The 17,022-nt window shown below is 35.9% G+C and overlaps 1 protein-coding gene across 1 annotated transcript in view; it reads left to right on the forward strand.

Moving 5' to 3' along the window:
• Window positions 1-17,022, forward strand: part of TBC1D32 (TBC1 domain family member 32) — a 181,602-nt gene that overhangs the window by 103,338 nt on the left and 61,242 nt on the right. Inside the window, exons 24-26 of the mRNA XM_037139635.2 lie at window positions 4,800-4,922; window positions 7,375-7,483; window positions 8,306-8,399. Coding sequence (XP_036995530.2) covers window positions 4,800-4,922; window positions 7,375-7,483; window positions 8,306-8,399 — 326 coding nt within the window. The remainder of the gene's footprint in view (window positions 1-4,799; window positions 4,923-7,374; window positions 7,484-8,305; window positions 8,400-17,022) is intronic.

The raw sequence follows: 17,022 nt of genomic DNA on the forward strand, positions 1-17,022 counted from the left end.
GCATATCTTTATAAGATTTAATATTCTCCTCCTGGTAGGTACTCTCTATTGAACTTTTTTACATTCTTTAGTGATATATTGTAGCTCTCTTCATATAGGTTCTGTGCATTTCTTATCTTTTCTGGTTTTTGCTACTGTTAATATGATATATTTTCCATGGTAATACTTTACTTTGTTGTTAGTGGTATAAGTAAATTATACCAGTAACAGATTTTTTTGTTACTGGTCACCCTACTTAATTATCACATTCATTCATTCATGTATGTGTGTGTGTGTGTATAAAATTTTCCCCAGCTTCTAGTGGTTTTCTACACTTTAACCAAATAACAAGCATATCATACTTTTAGTTGCTTAGGTATAAACTTTGGAGCTTGTGTTATTTTTATATCAGTGTGTAACAAATTACCCCAAACTCTGTGGCTTAAAACAGCACACAATTATTATCTCAGTTTCTGTTTAGGTTCACCTTAGTTGGGTCCACTGTTCAAAGTCTCACAAAGCTATAATCAAAGTGTCAGCTGTGGCTATTTTCTCATTTGAGACTCTATTAGGGGGAAGGGTCTATTTCCACACTCACAAAGAGTATTGGAATTATTTCCTCATGGCTTTAGGACCGGGGGTCTTGTTTTCTTGCTGTGTGGAGGCTAGAAGCTTTTGCTTCTAGGTTGTCAGTTGAAGGCTGCTCTCAACTTCTAGAGGTCATCTATTGTCCTTGCCACACGGTTTTGCTTAACATGGCTGCTTGCTTCTTCAAAGCCAGTAGAAAGGAAAGACTACAGCAAGAAAGGCACAGAGTTTTATGTAATGCAATCATGTAACCACATCCATCCTATCACCTGTAACACACTGTGGTTAGAGGGAATTCACCAGTCCTGTCAATACCCGAGAAGGGAATCCCACAAGGGCCTGAGTACCAGGAGGGTGGGGGGCGTGGGGGCCACCCTAAGATTCCACCACAGAGCCTTTCTTTTAATTTATAGATCTTCTACTGACAATGCTCAGTTTTAAACTATTACCCTATCTAAATTATTACTATAGCTTTTTTAAACTGGTATCTATACCTCTGTTTTTGCTTATTCTGTACATTGCAGCCAGAATGAACCTATTAAAACACAAATCAGATTATCTCAATTCTGCACTCACAAGGTTTTTCATTTCATTAGGATGTAATCATACTCTCCAGGTTTCTCATGTCAACAAAGATAAACTTCACAATGGCCTTACAGAGTGCTGTGGGATTTGAACCCTTAATATTCCTTGGACGTCATCTCCTAGTACTTCCTCCTTATTTATTTCACGTTAGCTACATGGGCCCCCTTCCTGTTCTTCAAACACACCAGACATACTTTCACCTTAGGTGTCTTGCTCGGGCTATTTGTTGTGCCTGAAACACTTGTCCTTGGATCACTCCATGGTGTGCTTCTGCATTTCTTTTCTGTCTTCACCTTGGCGGGTACTTTCCTCACCACCTTATTTAAAATTGCACGCAGTTACTCATCCACACTGCCCCCTTGATAGAGCTTTATATATACTTCTCTGGTTTAACTTTATTTATGCTGTTTTTTTGTTTTGGCTTTTAACTTTTTATTTTGTTCATTATGTATTCCACTCCACTAGTATTTTGCGTTCCATACAGACTGGAATTTTTATGCATGTGTCCTCAGTGATGTATTTAAAATGGTGGAAATACTTGGTATTCAACCAATATTTCTTAAAATTAAGTAAATTGAATTTTGTGTCATGGACGAGATGGTTGCCAAATAAACAGTTTTATCACCTTCTAGTAACGGATATTATTATCTCTTGTCAGACAGCATGACTCTCTATTTTTTAATACATTTCTGTGCATTGGCTTAAACTTTTAGATCACTGTAATAATAATGGATGACTTTGCTCTCCTCATGACCTTAAGGGGGATGCTTTCCTGTTTATGCTTTTAGCTCTTGCCTTGAGATAAATTTGTTTCGTAAATCAAATTAAAGAGAGTAACCTTTCTTTAATTTACTTAGAATTTTTTGGAGGACAGGGAATAGAAAGTGGATGTTGAATCTTAAATCAAGTAGCTTTTAAGTATCTGGTCAGACGATTATATGGTTCTTTTCCATTACATATTCATGTCATGAATTACACTAGATGTTTTCCTATTAAACTATCCTTTTCTTCCTGGAATGAACTGTACTTGGTTACAGTATACTATTCTTTTAATTTACTGCTGGATGAAATTTGCTAAGCTTTATATTATTCCTAGTACTTGTTAGATCTTAAAAGTCCTGTATCATTTGTTATAGTTTTTATTTGCTCAACCTAGAATGAAAAAACATTGGCTTTCAGAGTTGCTCTGGTTCATCTTGTGTCTTCTCATGTCCATCGAGACCCCACAGAACCCTTCTTTCAAATCAGAAACTTGAGGACATTGAGAGTCATTTCCATGACATGTCACTGAATTAGTAGCCTAATGAAAGGAAAAAGGTCACTAGGTTCTCCCTAAACCTTTGTGTTGATGAGGAGTTAGTGTGTCGTGGTCCCAGTTAACTGGAATTTTTCTATAGACCTAAGTTCTTGTGTGTGTTTTGTGCACTTTTTGAGCAGTTTCCACTGATCTTACCATGGAGGCAGTCATTTTTACTTATTAATGATTGTTTCTATAGTCTATAACCCTTAATAAATAATTGGTTCATTTGTGATTCCTTGTTCCACCTTGTTCCTTTGACTAAGGACTCCAGTAGCACCAGGGATCCTCCTGTGCTGTAGTCCATTCCCGCTGCTGTAAAGGAGGGTTAGGTTTTTCATTTGAGTGTTCTCCTAGGATCGGTTAGTCTCAGTCAGGTTCAGTTTCGTGACCAGAGTATTTCATAGGCGGGACTGCATGGGTGCTACTTGTCTCCCTTTGAGTAATGTTAAGGTAGATCAGTGCCCTCTTTGTACGACTCCTTTTACTTGACTTCTCTGTAACATTTTATATTCTACCCACTACTGGTACTGAAAAAAAAAACACTTGTTTATTCACTCAGAAAATATTTATATTTTCTCGGCTTTAATGGGAGAATTAAAAAGTTAGCCATTGACATTTAACTTAATAAACATTTCCTGAACTGGAAGCAACATGATTCTGTCATTTCTTTTGGAATTAATTGGTGAAACAGAAGTGGTAGCAATTTACAGTTTTAAAAAATATTTTAATGCCTTTATTGTTGTGGCATTGGCATAAGGTTTCTTTTTTTTAAAAATTGTTGTTCAGTTACAGTTGTCCCCATTACTGTCCCCTGCCCTACCTACCTACCACCTCCAACATTCAGTCCTCTCCCACCCCCATTGTCTTTGTCCAGGGGTCCTTTGTACAAGCTCCTTGATTTGCTCCTTCCCCTTCTTTCTCCGGTTACCCCCCACCCCCATCGCCTCTGGTCACTATCAGTTTGTTTTTTATTTCCATGTCTCTGGTTCTATTTTGCTTGTTTGCTTGTTTTGTTGATTAGATTGCACTTATAGGTGAGATCGTGATATTTGTCTTTCACCTCCTGGCTTATTTCACTCAGCGTAATGCTCTCCAGTTCCATCCATGCTGTTGAGGAGGGTAGCAGTTCCTTCTTTCCTTCCATTGCATAGTATTCCACTGTGTAAATGTACCACAGTTTTTTGACCCACTCGTTTACGGATGAGCACTTAGGCTGTTTTCAGCACTTGGCTATTGTAAATCATGCTGCTATGAGCATTGGAATGAATAGGTTCTTTGAAATTGGTGCTTTAGGGGTTCTTAGCATCAGTGCAATTGCTGTTTTTATAAATTACTGATGTTATGATTTTATTTTTATTTATTGATTTTTACAGAGAGATAGGAAAGAAGAGAGAGAAACGTCAACTTGTTATTTTTCCATTTGTGCATTCATTGGTTGATTTTTTAAATAATATATTTTATTGATTATGCCATTACACTTGTCCTATTTCCCCCCTTCATTTCCCTCCACCCTGCACACCCCTCCCCTACCACTCCCCCTCTTTAGTTGTACAAGTTCTTTAGATTCTATATTTCCCACACTATTCTTGCCCTGCCCCACCTATTTTCTACCTACCGTCTATGCTACTTATTCTCTGTACCTTCTCCCTCTTTCTCCTCCTCCTAGTCCCCTGTTGCTAACCCTCCATATGATCTCCATTTGTATGGTTCTGCTCCTGATTTAGCTGTCCTCTTAGATTGCTTTTGTTTTAGGTGTGGTTCATTCTTTTATGATCCCCCGAGCAAGTACCAAACCTGCAACCTTGGCTTATCAGGATGATGTTTCAACCAACTGAGCTACCTGGCCAGGGTCTCCCTAACTAATTTTTAAATTAACTGGCAGTTAAGGAAAAACTTAATATTTCTAGATTTAAATTTTATTAAAGCTTGATTAGGAGTTACCCATGGTCTTTAAATTTTTATACAAAAAACTTTTGCAGTCTATTACTATTCAAATTTATTAAAATACAAGGTCTGGCACAAATAATGCCCCTTTTTTATTATAAAATCTTTCATTACAAAATCATAAGCATGCAATTCTGTAACATAATATCACACTCATGCACACCATATAACATTTTAGGTGAAATGTTCAAATTAAAACTATGAATTATCACACCTGTATTACTACCCTACCAACCACACTCAAGCAGGCGTTACTTCTGCCAGACCCTGTATATCTGAAATAACTATATGATCTTTCTTAAAATTTGTGTTTTATATGTAAATAGTTAAGACACTAAGAAAGTCTCTAAACTTTTAGGATCTGTTTTGTAAGGTCTACTTTTTGTTATTTCTCTTTATACAGGTTATTAAGTGTGATATGCTGTAGTCTAGACACTCTCCTTCTATTAGAGGCTCAGTATCAAGTGTCTGAAGTATTGCTACGTGCTCAAGAAGAAAGTATCCTGGAGACCTCTGAGGGCCACAGGTAAACTAAAAGGAAAAAAAGCCTATTAAGCCATGATAATGAAGACAGTTTTGTTTTTGTTTTTAGATGCTCTGTTGAGACAGTAATTTTCTGTATAGTTTGTTTAATGTTTCTCCACTCTCTGAATTCAACACATTTAAACAACAGAGTAAAAAAAAGCAATTGAAGCATCCATGTAACAGTTAGGAATACTTTGATAGATGTTCTTGGGAAGGACTTGCAGAATACTGTTTTCTCAGTTTGGGTTTAACTTAGTTTTTTATTTTGGTTTTGGTTTTGTAGAATAGTTAAGTGCTAACTTTTTTTTATGGTTCCATGAAGTTTCATCACTGTTAAATTCAGCATGTGTAAGATGACTCATTAAACAAAATGTTTGAATTTTTGGTGTGTGTCCCTTGCAGAGGAACTCTTTTCTACATTCTCTCAATTATGTTGGTTCATAGTCATAAATTCTGATTATTGCAAAATGAGGTTGTGATCGTATCTGCATAGTTTTTTTCTGTTAATATTTCACACTTGCCATTACCTCAATATGGCTGACATTTATTGAATGCACATGCAATAGTTAGTATTGTTTTGTGTCTGTAATTTTCAAAAAAGTGTTCCTTCATCTTGGCTGGGTCTTGGAGAATTACAGAAGACCAGAGCCATCACTGGGTACGCTAGGTTTGATTTCCAGGATAGTGTTGACAGCTGCAGGAAGGGTGGAGGCTGTTTAAAAGCAACATTCAGATTTTGAATTTAAGGCACTCGGTCTAAAACTTAAGGGAATCGACTAAAAGTGTGATAAGGTCATTGTGGAAATAATGCATGTCTTAATCCTATTTTAAAAATGCAATAATACTTGTCAATAAATATTCTTTTATTATTCTCATTCCTTTCATTATATCAGATATATTTCCATGAATTCTTTGCTCTTTAGCAAAGAAAGCTATAAGATATAGAGTGGATTTTGCTCTTTTTAAGTGATACACTGATAATCTTAGAGATATATTTAAACAAGCACAATGTCCTACATACAAGGATACTTAATAGAGTGGTCGTAAAAGCACAAAAAACAATTCTTTAAAGATTTTATTTACTTATTTTTAAAGAGAGGGGAAGGGAAGGAGAAAGAGTGAGAGAAAGATTGATGTGAGGGAAATATTGATCAGTTGACTCTTGTATGTACCGTGACTGGGCACCAAACCCACAAGCCAGGCACGTGCCCTGACCAGGAATTGAACCAGCGACTTCTTGCTTTGTGGGACAGTGTTCAACCCACAGATCTATACTGGTCAGGGCCAAAAAAAAAATTTGAATATCCGTCCATAGCAGGAACTTTAAATGTTTGGGATACATTTGAACAGTGGTATAGTAAGCAGATACTAGAACAAAGCAGCTATGTATGTTTTGATAAAGAATTATCTCTAAGGTAAAGTTAAGTGAAAAAGGAGAGGCACAAGCATGGTATCCACTGGTATCATTTGAACAAAAAAGGAGGAACACTTGAATATATTCATAAACAAATACTTGTTTTTATACAGAATCTCTCTTCAAGGATAAAAAAGTGAAATAAGAATTGTTAACTTTATTGTAATTAGAAGGGAATCTGAGAAACTGGAAGGAAATATACTTCTCACTATATGTTTTTCTAGTTTTTTAAATTTTGATACAATTACATGTTTTATCTACTTCATAGCATTCATAAATAGAAAAATGTTTGGTGGGTACATTTAGGAGTCAAAAAAGGCAATTTAATATAATTCCCCAGGACCTAACAAAACTAACCAAATGCATATAAAACAAAGGGAGAATCTACTATCATCAATTTAGACAAATGTTCCAGATTTAGTTTATAAAATTCAAAACATTTTGCTAGATACAATGAAATGGAGCCAAAACAAAACAATACTTTAAATTTAAACAAAACCATAGTTTAAATATGGCAGTGTGAGTTGGCATTTCCCTTTTCTCATCCTAGAAATAACCCCAAGGATTGAGTGGGGGTGGGAAGATGGCATATCATCAAAATTTTTAGCCACAAATGTGTTGAAGGGCAGTCAAGGGCAGTCAAAAGGGGGCTAATAGTAGTAGGGGAGGGAAAGAACCTGAGAAAGGATGTTATGGCTTCTATTAATGTAGAAAACAGTAAAATACAACTCGTAAAAAAAGAAAAAAAATGGGAAAAGAAAAAAGAGCAAACATACAGGGTGGAGGGAAAGTGGGTTTATAGTTCATATGGAAAATAATACAATCATTAATGAATAATAATACAAGAATAAATTTTGTATTGCATACTCACAACTACAAACCTACTTTTGTCCCACCTATATTTCTAAGTAAAAACAACAAATGATTTATTTTCCAGACTTTCTACAGAAATTTCTCTTTTTTTTTTACATTCCAGTAACTTGATTTAAAATTAAATTATATTTAATTAAATAACAAAATTGATATGTTTCTTTTTCAGGGGTTTTATAATTGATGGCTTATCAGTAGAGAGAAATCATGTGCTTGTTAGAATAAATCTTATTGGGGGACCAGTGGAACGAATTTTGCCTCCCAGGATGCTAGAGAAGGTAAGTGGGGTTAAGAGGAGGGGGAAATGTTTTTCTGATTGATTTTAAAGCAAGATAGCCAACTCAGTTGACACTAAACAACAACTATCAAGTGTCTGTATCACAGAGGTGACCTTTATTATTACTAGAAAAAATTTTAGGATGAAAGCAAACGCCTTGAAAACAAAAATACTGTTCATGGAGGTGGCTCATCAGTGCTAGTTTATGTTCCAGAGTAGAGTATTATTTTATTTAAAAGTTGCCATCTTCCTTGTATGTCTTTGAATTTTTTAGTTTTGATGTCTTTTTTCTTTCATGACACTAAATTTTTATTGGATGTCTATATATTTTTGTATCTAATTAGCAATTTTGTACAATATTGCTTCTCCTTCCATCAATATTAAGAGTTTGGGATTCTCTTGAAGGGTTCGGGTTTTTTATGTTATTGAGTACGTTTTGCTTTGGCAGTCACTCACTCTGGGGATAAGAATGACTGACAGTACAAGAGAAACAGTTTTGTGAGCAACCTAAGAAATACAGGTTTCTTTTGAAGACCATACATTTCCTTTCATGAGAAAAATACCAAAGCTATCATTATAAGTTCCACTTGCTAGAACAAATTGCCATGCATTTGTCATCACTGCTTATTTAGCGTTGTTTCTATTCTGTTTCATTTCAGTTATTATTCATTAGAGCATTGAGTTGTAATAGCTTTGGGTTAGTTAGGGTACTACTCTACAATTGTAATGAAACAAAGCCAATTTCAGTGAATGATACTTAAGAAAGTCTTAAAATTCAGTGTTATTTTAAACTGCTTTCTGAGTTATCTGTCTTCATTTTTAGGGTGATGATCCGTATCCTTGGCCAATGTTTTCATCATATCCTGTACCAAACTGCTATCTGTCAGAAGTTACAAGAAATGCTGACCTGAAACAAGGTAAAATATCAAATACCATGCTATTTTAGTGCTTTTGTTATAATTTGAAAAACAAAGTATTGAGGAGATTAATACTATTATCATTCTGCTTGTGAATGTAGATATATCCATACTTATTTATTTGTACTTTAAAATTTTTCTTATGAAATTAATATTTACATGATGCTAAGTAGTTTTTTTTCAATTGTGTTCTTTTCCATTACCGTTCAGTCCCCTTATACCTCTCTCTGGGCCCCGCAATCACCACACAAGATGTGGAAGCAGTCGGTGTCCATGGGTCCATTTCCCTTCCTGCTCAATCCTTCTCCTCCCTGCCCTTCCACCCCCCACTCAGCTGTCATCCTGTTACTATTAGTTGATCTTTATTTTCCATGTTAGTTCAGTTTGTTCATTAGATTCTATATATGAGTAAAATCATGTGGTATTTGTCTTTCTTTTGCTGGTTTATTTCACTTAGTATAATGCTCTCTAGGTCCATCCATAGTGTCCCAAAGGATAAAATTTTATTTTTTATGGCCAAGTGGTATTCCACTGTGTAAATGTCCCATAGTTGTTTTATCCACTCATTACTGATGGACACAAGCTGCTTCCATATCTTGGCAATTTTAAATAATGCTGCCATGAATATAGTGGTACTTATGTTCTTTCAAATCCGTGTTTTGGATTCACGCAGATCTATTCCCAGACGAGGGATCTCTAGGTCAAAAGGCAGATCTACTTTTAATTTTTGAGTTATCTCCATACAGTTTTCCACACTGGCTTTACCAATCTGCATTCCCACCAGCAGTGCAAAAGGCTTCCCCTTTCTCCACATCCTCAGTAGCGTTTGTTGTTGATTTATTGATGATGGCCATTCTGACAGGTGCACCACATCTCATTGTAGTTTTAATTTGCATTTCTCTGATGATTAGTGACATTGAGCATATTTTTATATGTCTATTGACCATCTTATGTCTTCTTTGGAGAAATGCCTCTTCAGATCCTTTTCCCATTTTGTAATTGGGTTGTTTAGGGGTTTTTTGGTGTTGAGTTTTTAAGTTCTTTGTAAATTTTGGATATTAACCCCTTATCAGATATATTGGTGAGTATGTTCTCCCACTCTGTGGGTTGTCTTTTTATTTTGTTATTGTTTTCCTTTGCTGTGCAAAACCTTTTTAGTTTGATGTAGTTCCATTTGTTTATTTATTTGTTTTTTGTTTCCCTTGCCAAGGCAAGGTATCTATCTAATGATAGATACCTGATAAAATATTGCTACACGCTGTGTCTGAGATTTTACTACCTATGTTTTCTTCTATGATTTTTATGTTTTGGGAGTCTAACATTTAAGTCTTTAATCCATTTTGAATTTATTATTGTTTGTGGTGTAAGAAGATAGTTTAGAATCACTTTTGTGCACATATCTGTCCAATTTTCCCAACACTATGTATTGAATATACTACCTTCAACCCATTGCGTGTGCTTACTTCTTCCTCTGTTGGATATTAATTGACTCTAAAGTGGTGGGTTTATTTCTGGGGTCTCTACCCTGTCCCATTGATCTATGTGTCTGTTTTTATGCCAGTACTTTGCTATTTCGATTACCAAGGCATTTTAGATAGTTTGATATTAGGTAGTGTGATTCCTCCGACTTTGCTCTTTTTTTCCTCAGTATTGCTGTTGTTACATGAAGCCTCTTGTGGTTCCATATAAGTTTTTGAAATATTTGTTTTAGTTCTGTGAAGTATGTCATTGGAAACTTGATAGGAATTACATTAAATCTATAGATCGCTTTGGGTGGTATGGACATTTTAATGATGATATTTCTTCCTAACCATGAACATGGTATGTGCTTCCACTTATTTGTATCTTCTTCTATTTCTTTCTTCAGTGTCTTCTAATTTTCCAAGTGCAGGTCTTTTGCCTCCTTGGTTAGGTTTTTTCCTAGGTATTTTATTATTTTTAAAGCAACTGTAAATGAGATTTTCTTCTTAATTTCCCTTTCTGTTAGATTGTTATTGGCATATAAAAATGAAACTGATTTCTGGATATTGATTTTGTGTACTGCTACTTTACTGAATTCATTTATCAGTTCAGTAGTTCTCGGTGAAATCTGTGGGGTTCTCTATGTACAGTATCATATCGGCAACTAAACACAGTTTTGCTTCTTCCTTTCTACTTTGGATGCCTTTCATTTCTTCTTGTCTGAATGCTATGGCTAGGACTCCCAGTACTATGTTGAAAAAGAGAAGTGAAAGCAGGTATCTCTGCCTTGTTCCTGATCTTCAGAGGAACACTTGTAGTTTTTGCCCATTGAGTATGATGCTGCCTGTGGGTTTGTCATATACGGCCTTTATTATGTTTAGTTATGTTACCTCTGCTCCCACTTTGCTAGGAGTTTTTATCATAAATGGATGTTGGATTTTATCAAATGCTTTGTCTGCACTTATTGATATAATCATGTGATTTTTTTTGTTCTTCATTTTATTTATGTGGCGAATCACATTTATTGATTTGTAAATGTTATACCAACCTTGCATTCTCAGAGGAAATCCCATTTGATCATGGTGTGTGATCTTTTTGATACATTGAGTATTTGATTTCATAATATTTTGTTGAGGGTTTTAGCATCTGTGTTCATCAGCAATATTGGCCTATAATTTTGTTTCTTTGTAGTGACTTTATCTGGTTTGGAATTAGGATAATTCTAGTCTCATAAAATGAGTTTGGTAAACTTCCCTCCTCTTGAATTTTATGAGATAATTTGAAAAAGATAGGTGTTACTTCTCCCATGAATGATTGGTAAAATTTACCTGTAAAGCCTTCTGGTCCAGGGCTTTTCTTTGTTGAGAGTTTTTTTTATTACTGCTTCAATTTTGGTAGGTGTAATCTGTCTCTTTAGATTCTCTGATTCTTCCTGATACAGTTAAAGGAAGATTGTATGGTTCTAAGAATTTATCCATTTCATCTGGGTTGTCCAGTTTGTTGGCATATAGTCATTCATAATATTTTCTAACAATCATTTATATTTTTTTGGTGTCAATTATTTCCTCTTTCATTTCTGATGCTTTTTAAATGAGCCTGATTAAAGGTTTGTCAATCTTATTTATCTTTTCAAAGAAGCTGCTCTTGGATTTATCAATTTTTTGTATTATTTTCTAGATTCTATTTCATTTCTGTTCTGATATTTATTATGTCCTTCCTTCTACTAACTTTGGGCTTCGTTGGTTGTTCTTTTTCACATTCCTTGAAGTGTAAAGTTAGATCGAGCTTTTCTTGTTTTATTAGATAAGCTTGTATGCTATGAATTTCCCTCTTAGGACTGCTTCCTCTTTTTGCCCCAGATTTTGGATGGTTGTGTCCTCATTTTCGTTGGTTTCAAGGTATCTTTTGATTTTTCCATGTTCTCATTGTTGACCCAATCATTGTTTAATAATGTGTTATTTAACTTTCATGGCTTTGTGTATTTTTCAGCTTTTTTTCTCTTGTGATCAATTTCTAGTTTCATAGCACTCTGGTCAGGGAAGATGCTTGATATGATTTCAGCCTTCTTAAATTTATTGAGGTTTGTTTTGTGTCCTAGCATTTTGTCTATTCCAAAAAATATTTCATGTGCATTTGAACAGTATATATATTCTGCTTTTCCCATGCCATTGAGTATTCTTATAATCATTACTCTAAACTGTCTATCTATTAAATTGCTTATCTATTAAATTTCCAGAGCCCAAAGTAATTGGCTATAAAAGAAATTTTGTGTGTTGGCCCTTTAAGAGACTCTCTGCTTCCCCCACTGTCTCTCCCTGGCAGAGAGTCCACTGCTTTTCACAGCTGGATGTTACCTGGTTTCTTTCCCATCTCTGATGCTGTAGGCTGGGGAGCTCATCTTGAAGTTTGGAACAACCTACACTTCTCAAGGGGAAACCCCTGGCCACTGAAATATCCCTCCAGCACTTCAGCTGCTGTCCCTGGGAGCCGAGGCAGCCCTCTTGTGCCCCCTCCACACTCGCTACCAGTCTTGCTGTGGTGAAGTGGTTTCTTCTGTCTGTGGTTATAAGGCTTCTCTCCAGCTGGTATATTTCAGTTGATTATTCGGGATGATTTTCCTTTAATTTAGTTGTAATTCCCTTTTGTTCCTGGGAGGAGGTTAGTGTAGCTTCTGCTTATTCCTCTGCCATCTTGGGTCCCAAAGAGTTTTTATTGGAACATTTTTTGGTTTAAAAATGATTAGTGAATTTTAATTAATTAATTTTAGGTATGTAGAACTTTATTCAACTGAGTAATATTTTGTTTCTTATTTGTGTTACGTCCTGCGTGCTTAAGACTTGAACTGTACATTTACATACATGTTTTTATACATGCAATAAAATAAAAATTCAAGTAATCACTTTAAGAGGAGTTGATACATTTTTAAGAGCATATATTCAAATAATTAGATAATTGGATGGTAATACAGCATGACAGAAGCTAAATATGCAATAAAAATTATGTTTAAAGCAGGGCATGGCATTTAAATGTGTGTTTTCTGCGTAATAGAAAAGGGTTTTTTTTTTTTCCCAGCAGAAATGACAGCCTAGAAGGAGCACATTCAAACAACTCTGAGTAGTTTAAGGATGACTAAGGTTTGCCACGTGAGTGTTAAGAGTCCTCAGAGCTAAGACTAGATGGGTAAGCCGAGTTCACATTGGGCTAGTGTAGCTCAGGTTCAGGTGCTTGGACATTTTCATAAGAGCAATGAAAATTCAAACAATTTTTAGATTGGAGATGCTAAGAAAAATATAAAGATATATGTACAAATTATTCATTATTTTGAGAAGTTTAATATTGTATCAACATGAATTTATAATGCCATTAAACTTTCATTGGAAAAGAACAACATAATATTAATTTCATACAGGTTAGGTTCTATAGAGTGATTGTTGAAAATAATTTTTTGCGAGGCTTTATATGCCATTTACCTTTCCTTACATTTATTTGCTTTCAAACAATCAATAGAGGCCATCCGTTGACAGACATTATTTCTGTTTCTGTCCAGTGTTTTTGTAGTATATAATGTACAGTGTATAATGTAATGTGAGACATTGTATATTTCACAGTTGCATGGAAACACAAATTGTTTTTTTTCTTTTTACTTAGAGCTAGGGAAAGAGACAGCTTGAGGGAATGTTTAAAGTTTTTTAATATTTGTCTGTAACTCACTTTTCAAATTTTGCCTTTGTGTTTTTCTCTTTTGTGACCTGCTCCATCGCTTGCAGAGACGTGGGAGTGATACTAAGTAGTTTTCAAGGAGAGACTCTTGGGAGAGTATCATTTGCATTCTTTTTCTACGCTTATCTTTCAGTGAACCCCTCCTGCCCTCAAGGTGTTACTGTCATGTTTTCCAGTCTTACTTTTGGTCTTTTTAATCAGGCCTTATATATAGTCATTCTTGTTTTGGGTTTCATCATTTATTCTCCCACTCATTCCTTTGGCTAACAGGTTTCTCCAGTGCTGATTATCAGGTGCTTTACTAGGCTTTGGAGATAAGATAATCTGTAAGACAGGGTCCATTCCAAGTGTCTCAACTCTTTTTCTTGTTATAATATAATATTGGGATCTTTGCTATAAGTTTCTTTTGGAAACAAATATTTCTTTTTGTAAGATTTTATTTATTTACTTTTAGAGAGAGGGGAAGGGAGGGGGAAAGATGGAGAGAAACATCAGTGTGTGAGAGAGCACATGCCCCAGACTGGGGACCTGCTCCGTAACCAGGCATATGCGCTGACTGGGATCGAACCAGAGACCTTTTGGTTTGCAGGCCAGCCTTCAATCCACTGAGGCACACAAGCCACGGTGGAAACACATATTTCTTTATCAGCTCTTTAACAACAGATTTATGATCTGCTTTGCTGCATGACTGCCATATTTGATCATTTGTTTTTTCAAACCAGTTTGGTAAGATTATCCTTATTTAAATTGAACAAGACAGGCAGAAATCAGAAAGTGAGATTAAGTGGACACTTCCCCGAGTAAAAGAGAGTAAATATGTTATCGGTGCCTGGAAGTCAGTGCTCAGAGCAGAACAGTTTCACTCCTTGCTCTACTCTTGTAAGTGACTTAGAAAAGGGAGTAATAACAGCTTCTCTGTCTGGTGTAGCCTGTAACTGCGGAACGGTTATGAACCTCGGTGGGCCCATAACGCTGCCGAGTAGTCATACATCGCACCCCAGGGCCGTTTGCTCTCCTCGTCTCCTAGATGACTGCTTTCCCATCTTTCATCAGACCTTCACCTCTTCCCCGTCTGTCCTGTCAGATGCTAACTTTGCTCTTTTATTGACAACAAAGAAACAGAAAAAATTTTCCCTGTGCTCCTGATACCTATGAACGCAACTGCACCTGTGCAGTCTATCTTTTACTACTATTCATAAACTGCCCACGCTACTTACAAAAGCCAGCTTCTCCATTGGTGCACTACATTTCTTCCTCTTTATTCTCAAAGATATTGCTTCTAACAGTTCTCTCTTTTTGTTTATCTGTTATTTTCTTTAGGGAGCCAGGGAGAATCTGCAGTGTAGTTTTTCCATAAGCCAATGAGAATATGGTTAATTCTTCCATATTTAAAATGCCTTATTTTGAACCCATTCCCCCCCTCACTACAATCTCATTTTTGTCCTTTTACTGTACCATTCCTTGAATGAATCATCTAATCTTGATATTCCAGGAACCCTCTTTCCATTCTTTTTCGAAGGCACTTGAAAACTAACCAGGTTTTCACCCCTGCTGTCCCGCCATGATGACGTCTTCTGGTCGGATCTCCATCCTCGTCCTGCTAGGCCTACCATCATTGCTGAACAGTTTTGATCCCTCCCTCTTTTTTGAAACACTGTCTTCCCCTGACTTTCAGAACGTATGTTATGTGATTTGTGGGGTGTGTGCAAATTCTTCTGTCTCCTCTGTTGGATCTTTCACCTCTCTCCAACCTCTGAACTTTGAATCACCCCAAGTCTCAGTTCTCAGTCCCCTTTTTCCCCTAGCCATACTTTTGGGAGAACCTCATCTAGTTTATGACTAAAATCCTGCCCACCCTGCTGTGGCTCTCAGATTTATATGTTTAACCCCGTCTTTACCCTGAACTCTGTACTGATAGTAGTCTACTTGATACCTCTGCTAGGAAGATTAATTAGTATGTCAAACTTAAATCCGAGATAAACTTCTGATACTCTCTCCAAATCTATTTCTTTGGTATTCTTGCTCATTTCAGAAACGGGGATTTGTGTTCCAGGTTCTTGAAACAATAAACCAAAAGACATTCTTTGACTCTTTTCTGTCTTTGGACCCTACATCTAATCTGTCAGCATATGCTCTGGACTCTACTTATTGGAAAAAACCACTTCCACCATCTCCTGCCACGTCATCTCTCACTGGTTGGACTGCAGTAACCTGCTAGTTGTTCGGTGGGTTTTCAGCGCAGCAACCTGTGTGATGCCGCTGAAATGTGGGTTGGACCATGTTCCTCCTCTAATCAAAACCCTCCAGTGACTTCCCTGTAGCCTACAAGGTCCAACACATTTATGACTTTCTTCCTGTCATTTGCTCTGTTTTAATTTAATTTCGAGCCTCTTTAATTCCATGTTTTCCCAAAGTATCGGACAGCAGTTTTTGCCGTCTTTGTGTTTATCCTTGAAACACAGGTTTGCATAACACAATTTTTCTCAATTTAATATTAGTACCTAATAATTCCTCCTAATAATAATAGTAGCCCTGCATTTACTGTGATTGTTATTAAGCAGGAGAGAGTGATCTAAGCACCAGTGGTTAGCCCAGGAAGCACCTCAGGAGATTTTACATAGTTACATTTTGAATAAATTATGAATAAAGCATATGTGATATTGCTGATGTGTTGCTAATTCTGAGCTCAAAGGAGGATGGCAGAGAATGAGGAAGGAAATCAGAGTCACGTCTGGCTTTCATTGTACCTAAGACAATACAGTGATGATATCTCTGTGAGCTCAGTGATAAAGGTGGGGCCACATGCATTTCTAGCAGGCATAAAGCTAGTTTGAAAGTAATGTTAAATTATTTTCTATGTTTAAGCTAGTAGTATTTTAAGACACAAGTCGCCATTTTAAAGGCAAGTGTTCCTATACATTTCATTTTGCTTTTTTGCTTTGGAAGTAATGACTCAAAGTTTCTGATAAGGTGTTATTTTAGTTGTCATTTGCACTGAAAACTTCTGTGATATTATTTCATTGTTGTGGAAAAAAGAATCACTTCAGTTGTGTGCACATGGCAACATCGTTCTCATTTGTCTCCCAGCTTCTAGATTTATTCTCCTTGCTACAGTTAGCATCTCCTCATCTGTTAAATTGCCTCTTGTTAGCTCGTTGGCATCAGTGTTAGCTATTAGATGATTTATCTTTATCTGTAAACAAGAATCTTAAAATATTATCTGGTTTAGTTATTTTTCTTTATTGACATGTTTAGGTTTATCACATTAAAATGTAAAAGCCCTTTAAAAGCTCCTGATTAATATTTTTATGTGTGTGTATATTTTGTGCATATATATGTGTACGTATGAATTTATGGACATAAATGTGCCAAATGCATATGTAACATATATGAGCATATAAAATTATATACATATATAGTTATATGTATATGCGTATGTATA

Source organism: Artibeus jamaicensis, unplaced genomic scaffold, assembly GCF_021234435.1.
Source record: "Artibeus jamaicensis isolate MK-2021 breed Jamaican fruit bat unplaced genomic scaffold, CSHL_Jam_final contig_387, whole genome shotgun sequence".
Classification (NCBI taxonomy): domain Eukaryota; kingdom Metazoa; phylum Chordata; class Mammalia; order Chiroptera; family Phyllostomidae; genus Artibeus; species Artibeus jamaicensis.